At 46.2% G+C, this 11,295-nt stretch overlaps 1 protein-coding gene across 2 annotated transcripts in view; it reads right to left on the reverse strand.

The window, feature by feature from the left end:
- rasgrp4 (RAS guanyl releasing protein 4) overlaps nucleotides 1–11,295 on the reverse strand; it is a 67,497-nt gene that overhangs the window by 46,532 nt on the left and 9,670 nt on the right. For both annotated transcript variants that reach the window (XM_041878156.2, XM_041878155.2), the window contains exons 2-3: nucleotides 2,360–2,532; nucleotides 53–158 (exon numbers count right to left, since the gene is read on the reverse strand). In XM_041878156.2, coding sequence (XP_041734090.1) covers nucleotides 53–158; nucleotides 2,360–2,532 — 279 coding nt within the window. The remainder of the gene's footprint in view (nucleotides 1–52; nucleotides 159–2,359; nucleotides 2,533–11,295) is intronic.

Genomic DNA, 11,295 nt, shown 5'->3' on the forward strand with positions numbered 1-11,295 from the left:
CACGTGTGGCCCCGGGGTCAGGAAGCAGCAATTCATCGTGGGTAGAGGATATAGGGTGAGGAGTTTCTGGGCGAAGGTCTGTGAGGGAACAACCCAGCTATGCATCATCAGAGTCATGTGAACTAGCTGAGACCCCCGCGAAAGCTTCCCGTCTGTGTCTGGAACACAACCAATCAACACACAGGTCACAGGTTAGAACCAATCAACACACAGGTCACAGGTTAGAACCAATCAACACACAGGTCACAGGTTAGAACCAATCAACACACAGGTCACAGGTTAGAAACAATCAACACACAGGTCACAGGTTAGAACCAATCAACACACAGGTCACAGGTTAGAACCAATCAACACACAGGTCACAGGTTAGAACCAATCAACACACAGGTCACAGGTTAGATATCAGACAGGTTTCAGTGTGTTCTATATCAGACAGGTTTCAGTGTGTTCTATATCAGACAGGTTTCAGTGTGTTCTATATCAGACTGTCACGCCCTGACTCAAGGGACTCGTATTTGTTGAGTCAGGGTATGTATATTCTATGTTGTGTATTTCTAGGGTGATATGTTCTAGTATGTCTATTTCTATGTGGGCCGGTGTGGTTCCCAATCAGAGGCAGCTGTCGCTCGTTGTCTCTGATTGGGGACCATACTTAGGCAGCACTAGTTAGTTGTGGGATCTTGTTCCGTGTAAGGTATGTTGTGTTGTGCTGCCTTGGACTTCACGTTTCGTTTCGTTTGTTATTTTGTCGTTGTGGTTAATATTTAATAAACATGTACGCATATCACGCTGCGCCTTGGTCCGTCCCGTCTATAAACGATCGTGACACAGACAGGTTTCAGTGTGTTCTATATCAGACAGGTTTCAGTGTGTTCTATATCAGACAGGTTTCAGTGTGTTCTATATCAGACAGGTTTCAGTGTATGCTGTATCAGACAGGTTTCAGTGTGTCCTATATCAGACAGGTTTCAGTGTGTTCTATATCAGACAGGTTTCAGTGTGTTCTATATCAGACAGGTTTCAGTGTGTTCTATATCAGACAGGTTTCAGTGTGTCCTATATCAGACAGGTTTCAGTGTGTCCTATAACAGACAGGTTTCAGTGTGTTCTATATCAGACAGGTTTCAGTGTGTTCTATATCAGACAGGTTTCAGTTTGTTCTATATCAGACAGGTTTCAGTGTGTTCTATATCAGACAGGTTTCAGTGTGTGCTATATCAGACAGGTTTAAGTGTGTTCTATATCAGACAGGTTTCAGTGTGTTCTATATCAGACAGGTTTCAGTGTGTTCTATATCAGACAGGTTTCAGTGTGTTCTATATCAGACAGGTTTCAGTGTGTCCTATATCAGACAGGTTTCAGTGTGTCCTATATCAGACAGGTTTCAGTGTGTCCTATATCAGACAGGTTTCAGTGTGTCCTATATCAGACAGGTTTTAGTGTGTTCTATATCAGACAGGTTTCAGTGTGTTCTATATCAGACAGGTTTCAGTGTGTTCTATATCAGACAGGTTTCAGTGTGTCCTATATCAGACAGGTTTCAGTGTGTCCTATATCAGACAGGTTTCAGTGTGTCCTATATCAGACAGGTTTCAGTGTGTTCTATATCAGACAGGTTTCAGTGTGCTCTGTATCAGACAGGTTTCAGTGTGTCCTATATCAGACAGGTATACCAGTTGTTGGGTAATCAGGTTAGTGAAAGGGGAAGGTACTACACTATATGTGGTCTACTTCAATATCTGCTACTTGGTAATATCTCCTTTATATCGTGTGTGAGAGAGAAAAGAGAGAATTCGCACTAGCTATGTGTCCACCCACCCTCCCTGTCTCCCTCCCTGTCTCCCTCCCTCCTCCGCCTCCCTCCCCTCCTCCCTCCCTGCCTCCCTCCCTCCCCTTCTCCTCCCCTCCTCCCTCCCTGTCTCCCTGTCTCCCTCCCTCCCTCCCTCCCCTTCTCCTCCCCTCCCTCCTCCCTCCCTCTCCTTCTCCTCCCCTCCTCTCTCCCTGTCTCCCTCTGTCTCCCTCTGCATTCCTCCCTCTCATCTCTCGCTTATGCAACCTTCTAGGAATAAAGAGACTGAGGATGGAGACACACATAACACACACCCTCTCTCTGTCTCTCTCTCTCTCTCTCTCTTTCTCTCTCTCTCTCTCTCTCTCTCTCTCTCTCTCTCTCTCTCTCTCTCTCTCTCTCTCTCTCTCTCTCTCTCTCTCTCTCTCTCTCTCTCTCTCTCTCTCTCTCTCTCTCTCTCACTCCGTCTCTCTTTGTCTCTCTCTTTGTCGCTGTCTCTCTGTCTTTCTGTCTCTCTGTCTCTCTGTCTTTCTGTCTCTCTGTCTCTCTGTCTCTCTGTGTGTGTCTCACCGAAGCAGTGCAGGCATCGCAGGATGAGTTCGTCTAGGCTAGCAGAGCGGGTCAGGGGACTGGGGACAGGGTTCTGCAGCACTCTGTTGATCTCCGGGAAGCTAGGGCAGGTCATCCTCCTCTGAACCGTTCTCCTGCTTCTCACACCTCCAGGGCTGTCCACACGAGACTTTCTATAGAGGGAGGTGGACAGAGAGGGAGGAAGATATGGGGAGAGAGGGAAGTGAGAGAGTGAGAGAGAGGGAGTGAGTGACAGAATGAGAGGGAGCGAGAGAGCGAGTGAGTGAGTGACAGAATGAGAGGGAGCGAGAGAGAGAGGAAGAGAGAGAGAGAGGGAGTGAGTGACAGAATGAGAGGGAGCGAGAGAGAGAGGAAGAGAGAGAGAGAGAGAGAGAGAGTGAGAGAGAGAGAGAGAGAGAGAGAGAGAGAGAGAGAGAGAGAGAGAGAGAGAGAGACAGAATGAGAGGGAGAGAGGGAGAGAGAGAGAGAGAGAGAGAGAGAGAGAGAGAGACAGAGAGAGAGAGAGAGAGAGAGAGAGAGAGAGAGAGGGAGAGAGAGAGAGAGAGACAGAATGAGAGGGAGAGAGGGAGAGAGAGAGAGAGAGAGAGAGAGAGAGAGAGAGAGAGAGAGAGAGAGAGAGAGAGAGAGAGAGAGAGAGAGAGAGAGAGAGAGAGAGAGAGAGAGAGAGAGAGAGAGAGAGAATGAGAGGGAGAGAGAGAGACAGAGAGGGAGAAAGACACTGAAATTACATACGGTAGCGGATTATATACTGTAAACGATTACATACTGTAGCAGATTACATACTGAAGCAGATTACATACTGAAGCAGATTACATACTGAAGCGGAGTATATACTGTAGCAGATTGCATACTGTAACAGATTATATACTGTAGCAGAGTATATACTATAGAAGATTACATACTATAACAGATTATATACTGTAGATGACATACTATAGATTACATACTGTAACAGATGACATACTGTAGATGACATACTATAGAAGATTACATACTGTAGATTACATACTGGGACAGATGACATACTGTAGATTACATACTGTGACAGATTACATACTGTGACATATTACATACAGTAACAGACTTCCGACCCGTAGCACTCACGTCTGTAGCCATGAAGCGCTTTGAAAGGCTGGTCATGGCTCACATCAACACCACTATCCCAGAACCCTTAGACCCACTCCAATTTGCATATCGCCCCAACAGATCCACAGATGATGCAATCTCTATTGCACTCCACACTGTCCTTTCACACCTGAACAAGAGGAACACCTATGTGAGAATGCTATTCATTGACTACAGCTCAGCGTTCAACACCATAGTACCCTCAAAGCTCATCACTAAGCTAAGGACCCTGGGACTGAACACCTCCCTCTGCAACTGGATCCTGGACTTCCTGACGGGCCGCCCCCAGGTGGTAATGGTAGGCAACACCACATCTGCCACGCTGATCCTCAACACTGACCCTCAGGGGTGCGTGCTCAGTCCCCTCCTGTACTCTCTGTTCACCCATGACTGCATGGCCAGGCACGACTCCAACACCATCATTAAGTTTGCCGACGACACAACAGTGGTAGGCCTGATCACCGACAACGACGAGACAGCCTATAGGGAGGAGGTCAGAGACCTGGCCGTGTGGTGCCAGGACAACAACCTCTCCCTCAACGTGATCAAGACAAAGGAGATGATTGTGGACTACAGGGAAAAGAAGAGGACCGACGGGGCTGTAGTGGAGCAGGTTGAGAGCTTCAAGTTCCTTGGTGTCCACATCACCAACAAACTAACATGGTCCAAGCACACCAAGACAGTCGTGAAGAGGGCACGACCAAGCCTATTCCCCCTAAGGAGACTGCATGGGTCCTCACATCCTCAAAAGGTTCTACAGCTGCACCATCGAGAGCATCCTGACTGGTTGCATCACTGCTTGGTATGGCAACTGCTCGGCCTCCAGAGGGTAGTGCGTACGGCCCAGTACATCACTGGGGCCAAGCGTCCTGCCATCCAGGACCTCTATACCAGGCGGTGTCAGAGGAAGGCCCTAAGAATTGCCAAAGACTCCAGCCACCCGCACGGCAAGCGGTACCGGAGTGCCAAGTCTAGGTCCAAGAGGCTTCTAAACAGCTTCTACCCCCAAGCCATAAGACTCCTGAACATCTAATCAAATGGCTACCCGGACTATTTGTATTGCCCCCCCCTTTATGCTGCTGATGTCTGTTTACTATCTATGCATAGTCACTTTAATAACTCAACCTACATGTACATATTACCTCAATTACCTCAACTAACCGGTGCCCCCGCACATTGACTTGGTAACGGTACCCCCCTGTATATAGCCTCACTATTGTTATTTTTACTGCTGCTCTTTAATTAGTTGTTACTTTTCTTTTTTACTTATCTATTTCTTTACTTAGCACTTATTTTTCTTGGTATTCTTTCTTAAAATTACATACTGTAACCAGGCCCATACCATGACCCTGATTGTCTATATCGTTTAGTGTTATGAAACCATACTGTTGTTTAAACACACACACACACACACACACACACACACACACACACACACACACACACACACACACACATACAGAACACACGCACGCACACACACACACACACCACAGAACACACACACGCACACACACAAAACAATACTGTTGTTTCAAACATACACACTGATGATATGAAGGACAGTACGTGTGTGACAGTGTGTGTGTGTGTGTGTACGTGTGTGTGTACGTGTGTGTGTACGTGTGTGTGTGGTGTGTACGTGTGTGTTGTGTACGTGTGTGTGTACTTGTGTGTGTACGTGTGTGTGTACGTGTGTGTGTACGTGTGTGTGTACGTGTGTGTGTGTGAGTGTGTGTGTGTGTGTGTGTGTACGTGTGTGTTGTGTACGTGTGTGTGTGTGTACGTGTGTGTGTGTGTACGTGTGTGTGTGTGTACGTGTGTGTGTACGTGTGTGTGTACGTGTGTGTGTGGTGTGTACGTGTGTGTTGTGTACGTGTGTGTGTGTGAGTGTGTGTGTGTGTGTGTGTACGTGTGTGTTGTGTACGTGTGTGTTGTGTACGTGTGTGTGTGTGTACGTGTGTGTGTGTGTACGTGTGTGTGTGTGTACTTGTGTGTGTACCGTGTGTTGTGTACGTGTGTGTGTGTGCGTGTGTGTGTGTGTGTGTGTACGTGTGTGTTGTGTACGTGTGTGTTGTGTACGTGTGTGTGTGTGTACTGTGTGTGTGTGTACGTGTGTGTGTGTGTACTTGTGTGTACGTGTGTTGTGTACTGTGTGTGTGTGAGTGTGTGTGTGTGTGTGTACGTGTGTTGTGTACGTGTGTGTTGTGTACGTGTGTGTTGTGTACGTGTGTGTGTACGTGTGTGTGTACGTGTGTGTGTGTGTACGTGTGTGTGTACGTGTGTGTGTGGGAGTGTGTGTGTGTGTGTGTGTACGTGTGTTGTGTACGTGTGTGTGTGTACGTGTGTGTGTGTGTACGTGTGTGTGTGTGTACGTGTGTGTGTACGTGTGTGTGTACGTGTGTGTGTGGTGTGTACGTGTGTGTTGTGTACGTGTGTGTGTGTGTACGTGTGTGTGTACTTGTGTGTGTACGTGTGTGTGTACGTGTGTGTGTACGTGTGTGTGTGTGAGTGTGTGTGTGTGTGTGTGTACGTGTGTGTTGTGTACGTGTGTGTGTGTGTACGTGTGTGTGTGTGTACGTGTGTGTGTACGTGTGTGTTGTGTACGTGTGTGTGTGTGTACGTGTGTGTGTACGTGTGTGTGTACGTGTGTGTGTGTGAGTGTGTGTGTGTGTGTGTGTACGTGTGTGTGTGGTGTGTCAGAGCCTGAATGTGAGAACCTCTGATCTGATAACTCTGCTGCTGTGGAGAAATTCTCTGAAAACTAAACCAGGTCGTGTGTACGTGTGTATAGTCTACATACACCACATGACCAAAAGTATGTGGACATCTGTATATGTAGATAGATATGGATGGATGGATAAACACTGCATGACCAAAAGTATGTGGACACCTGCTCGCCGAACATCTCATTCCAAAATCATGGGCATTAATACAGAGTTGGTCCCCCATTCGCTGCTATAACAGCCTTCACTCTTCTGGGAAGGCTTTCCGCTAGATGTTGGAACATTGCTGCGGGGGACTTGCTTCCATTCAGCCACAAGAGCATTAGTGAGGTCGGGCACTGATGTTGGGCGATTAAGGAAATGGACTTCCCCAAACTGTTGCCACAAAGTTGGAAGCACAGAATCGTCTAGAATGTCATTGTATGCCGTAGCGTTAAGATTTCCCTTCACTGGAACTAAAGGGCCTAGCCCCAACCATGAATAACATGGTCCTTTGATGGTGCCTCGTTGAAAGTCACTGAGCTCTTCAGTAAGGCCATTCTACTGCCAACGTTTATCTATGGAGATTGCATGGCTGTGTACTCGATTTTATACACCTGTCAGCAACGGGTGTACACGTATTTTTGGCCATGTAGTGTACATGTATGACTTTGTTTTATAGCATTTTATTGCAATGCGTATTGTCTACACTGACCTGTTGGATCCAACTTTAAACAAAATACATTACTAACGTGAGAAGCAACCTCCAAACCTGGTCTAGAGGGTGTTCTTGCCTGGAGCAACAGTCATGTCCTGAACACACCTGTCATGTCCTGAACACACCTGTCATGTCCTGAACACACCTGTCATGTCCTGAACACACCTGTCATGTCCTGAACACACCTGTCATGTCCTGAACACACCTGAACACACCTGTCATGTACTGAACACACCTGTCATGTACTGAACACACCTGTCATGTCCTGAACACACCTGTCATGTTCTGAACACACCTGTCATGTCCTGAACACACCTGAACACACCTGTCATGTACTGAACACACCTGTCATGTACTGTACACACCTGTCATGTCCTGAACACACCTGTCATATCCTGAACACATCTGTCGTTCTGAACACACCTGTCATGTTCTGAACACACCTGTCATGTACTGTACACACCTGTCATGTCCTGAACACACCTGTCATATCCTGAACACATCTGTCATTCTGAACACACCTGTCATGTACTGAACACACCTGTCATGTACTGAACACACCTGTCATGTCCTGAACACACCTGTTATGTCCTGAACACACCTGTCATGTCCTGAACACACCTGTCATGTACTGAACACACCTGTCATGTACTGAACACACCTGTCATGTCCTGAACACACCTGAACACACCTGTCATATACTGAACACACCTGTCATGTACTGAACACACCTGTCATGTACTGAACACACATGTCATGTCCTGAACACACCTGTTATGTACTGAACACACCTGTCATGTCCTGAACACACCTGTCATGTACTGAACACACCTGTCATGTACTGAACACACCTGTCATGTCCTGAACACACCTGAACACACCTGTCATGTACTGAACACACCTGTCATGTACTGGACACACCTGTCATGTCCTGAACACACCTGTTGTTCTGAACACACCTGTCATGTCCTGAACACACCTGTCGTTCTGAACACACCTGTCATGTCCTGAACACACCTGTCATGTCCTGAACACACCTGTCATGTCCTGAACACACCTGTCATGTACTGAACACACCTGTCATGTCCTGAACACACCTGTCATGTACTGAACACACCTGTCATGTCCTGAAAACACTTGTAATGTCCTGAACACACCTGTCATGTCCTGAACACACCTGTCATGTACTGAACACACCTGAACACACCTGTCATGTCCTGAACACACCTGTCATGTCCTGAACACACCTGAACACACCTGTCATGTACTGAACACACCTGTCATGTCCTGAACACACCTGAACATACCTGTCATGTACTGAACACACCTGTCATGTACTGAACACACCTGTCATGTACTGGACACACCTGTCATGTCCTGAACACACCTGTTGTTCTGAACACACCTGTCATGTCCTGAACACACCTGTCGTTCTGAACACACCTGTCATGTCCTGAACACACCTGTCATGTCCTGAACACACCTGTCATGTACTGAACACACCTGTCATGTCCTGAACACACCTGTCATGTACTGAACACACCTGTCATGTCCTGAACACACATGTCATGTACTGAACACACCTGTCATGTCCTGAACACACCTGTCATGTACTGAACACACCTGTCATGTCCTGAACACACCTGTCATGTCCTGAACACACCTGTCATGTACTGAACACACCTGTCATGTCCTGAACACACCTGTCATGTCCTGAACACACCTGTCATGTACTGAACACACCTGTCATGTCCTGAACACACCTGTCATTTACTGAACACACCTGTCATGTCCTGAACACATTAGTGTAAATACAGCCTGCTGTAAATGGTATTACTTGAATAATTCAGCACCTTGTCAGGTTACTGAGAGAATGTGTTATTGTCTTTAGCTTAGCATGAAACACGCTAAGGGTCTCATGGGACAGTTGCACCACCTGCCAGGACACATTGACTACAGTGTTGCTTTCAGTTGTAGTTTGTTTAAAGTGGAACCACATGGGGTGTCTATTTGTGTGTGTTTGACACACAGGTACGTCCACAGATAGGGGTCTAGTGGTCCTGGAGCACCTGCCCTTTTGCCCTCATATGAAAAAAGCTCCCTTTTGATTGGTGGCATTTTTTAAAATATATATATATATATAACTTTTTATTTTCAATGTATTTTCTCTCTTGTAACTTTAAATGTGACAATTTGCCCATCAAACTAGATAATGTTTCATAGACTCTTGAATCTTCAAAAAAGTCCCCTCCCCCGCCCTTCTGCACAAGCTACCTAATGGCGCCAGGCCGTGAGTTTTAAATTAATACCAGTCAATTATTTGGGCGTTGCTAGCATGTCGTCTCACGGTCCGGCACAGGATAGGGGGCAATTGCAGTTTGACTGTTTGTCAGTAGCAGAACAAATTCTAATCAAGTAAAGAGTAGTTCGCTTGTTTTGACAGCACAGCCTAGCTAACTAGCTGATTCATCTAGCCTACATTAGAGATGATCAGCTGATATATCTAACTAGCTGATTCTGCCCCACCAAAGGTCTTTGCCCGGCCCTGTTGACACATAGTTAGCACCTGCCCCACCAAAGTGAAACATAGTAAAGCACAGTGTTGATATGTTTAGTGCTATGTTATTGGAAAACACAAACACACTCTCCTTTTCAGATAAGTATTCTCTCTCTCCCTTCTCTCTCTCCCTCTCTCTTCTCACTCTCTCTTCTCGCTCTCTCTTCTCTCTCTCTCTCTCTCTCTCTCTCTCTCTCTCTCTCTCTCTCTCTCTCTCTCTCTCTCTCTCTCTCCCTTCTCGCTCTCTCTTCTCGCTCTCTCCCTCTCTCTCTTCTCTCTCTCTCCTTTCTCTCTCTCCCTTCTCTCGCCTCTCTCTCTCTCTCTCTCTCTCTCTCTCTCTCTCTCTCTCTCTCTCTCTCTCTCTCTCCCTTCGCTCTCCCTTCTCTCTCTCTCTCTCTCCTTTCTCCCTTCTCTCTCCTTTCTCCCTTCTATCTCTCCTTTCTCTCTAATGTTGTTTCTAACTTAATAATAATAATAATAATATGCCATTTAGCATACGCTTTTATCCAAAGCGACTTACAGTCATGCGTGCATACTTTTTTTTTTGTGTGTGTATGGGTGGTCCCGGGGATCGAACCCACTACCTTGGCGTTACAAGCGCCGTGCTCTACCAGCTGAGCTACAGAGGACCACTTACTGGGAGGTTTATACCTCACTGGTCGGATTCTGAAACTGGGGCCAGTGTTCAGTCATTGATGGCAGATAGTGACTTTTCAGATTGATCTGCCCACAGCAGCGTACCAGGATGGAGGGAGGTGACACCTGATTTAGAACCTTCAGTCCCTTGTCGTAACCCGTTCACGTCCGGCTGAAAACAACCACATTGACTGTTTATAAATCAGGGCCCGTATCCACAAAGCGTCCCAGAGTAGAGCAGTGGTTTTAATAGCTGAGAATAGAGACATTTTACTCCTACTCTTTCGGGTCAAAATAAAAGCTATGCATGAAGCCTCTTTAGTCATAATAGTCCCACCTGGTAGACAGATACTTAGGAGACCTCATGAGCTGTCCTACCCAGTTAAGAGTTACCAGCAGGTGTGTTGATAATGGAAAAAGGCAGTGAGTCAGTGGTTCCTTGCTTTTTAAGAGTTTAAAAGTTATTTAAAAAAAAGTGATAAATTGTTGTTAACTTTGATTGTGTTAAATAAATATGAAAATGAAAGACGTTTCAAACGTCGTATGCAACATTATCAGCAAATGCCTACTGTGTCAAAGCTATATATATATAGTTGTTAAACGGGAGTGACGAGTGTGTTGGTATAACAGTATAACAATTCAGCTTTTAACAACTATCAGATTGGTTAAAGAAAAGGTTATGCATGCTGACACATTAGGCAAGAATTAAGGGTTGGGCCAAGTATTCGTGTCAAACGTTTTACCATTGCAACATTTGATTCACCGTTGGTCGTCTGAAGCGTGCTGTAGAGTTCACAGCTGGCGATGCCTCATCGTGATTGGTTATTCCACCATCAATTGCAACATGTCAACGCACGTCATAACTATCTTTCCTTGGCGGTCCCTCAAACTGTCGTGATTACCAGCTGAGATAAACTTTTCTGAGTTGATTTTACTCCTGGCTCAGAGTTTTGTCTGAGCGGTGTCTCAACATCATCCTAAAACCTAGTCTGAGCTGGGAGTTTTTTCTTTCTTTCTTAAAACTGGTTTTGACAGGATTCCTAGGACCTAGAGACGCTTTGTGGATACGGCACCTGTGGTGACACCATCCGGGATATTAAACACCTCTGGAAACACGACCCAGAAAATCCACTATAAGCAATCGATTGAATAGCGGCCAAAGAACACTGGTCTA

This window comes from Coregonus clupeaformis, chromosome 6, assembly GCF_020615455.1.
Source record: "Coregonus clupeaformis isolate EN_2021a chromosome 6, ASM2061545v1, whole genome shotgun sequence".
Lineage (NCBI taxonomy): Eukaryota > Metazoa > Chordata > Actinopteri > Salmoniformes > Salmonidae > Coregonus > Coregonus clupeaformis.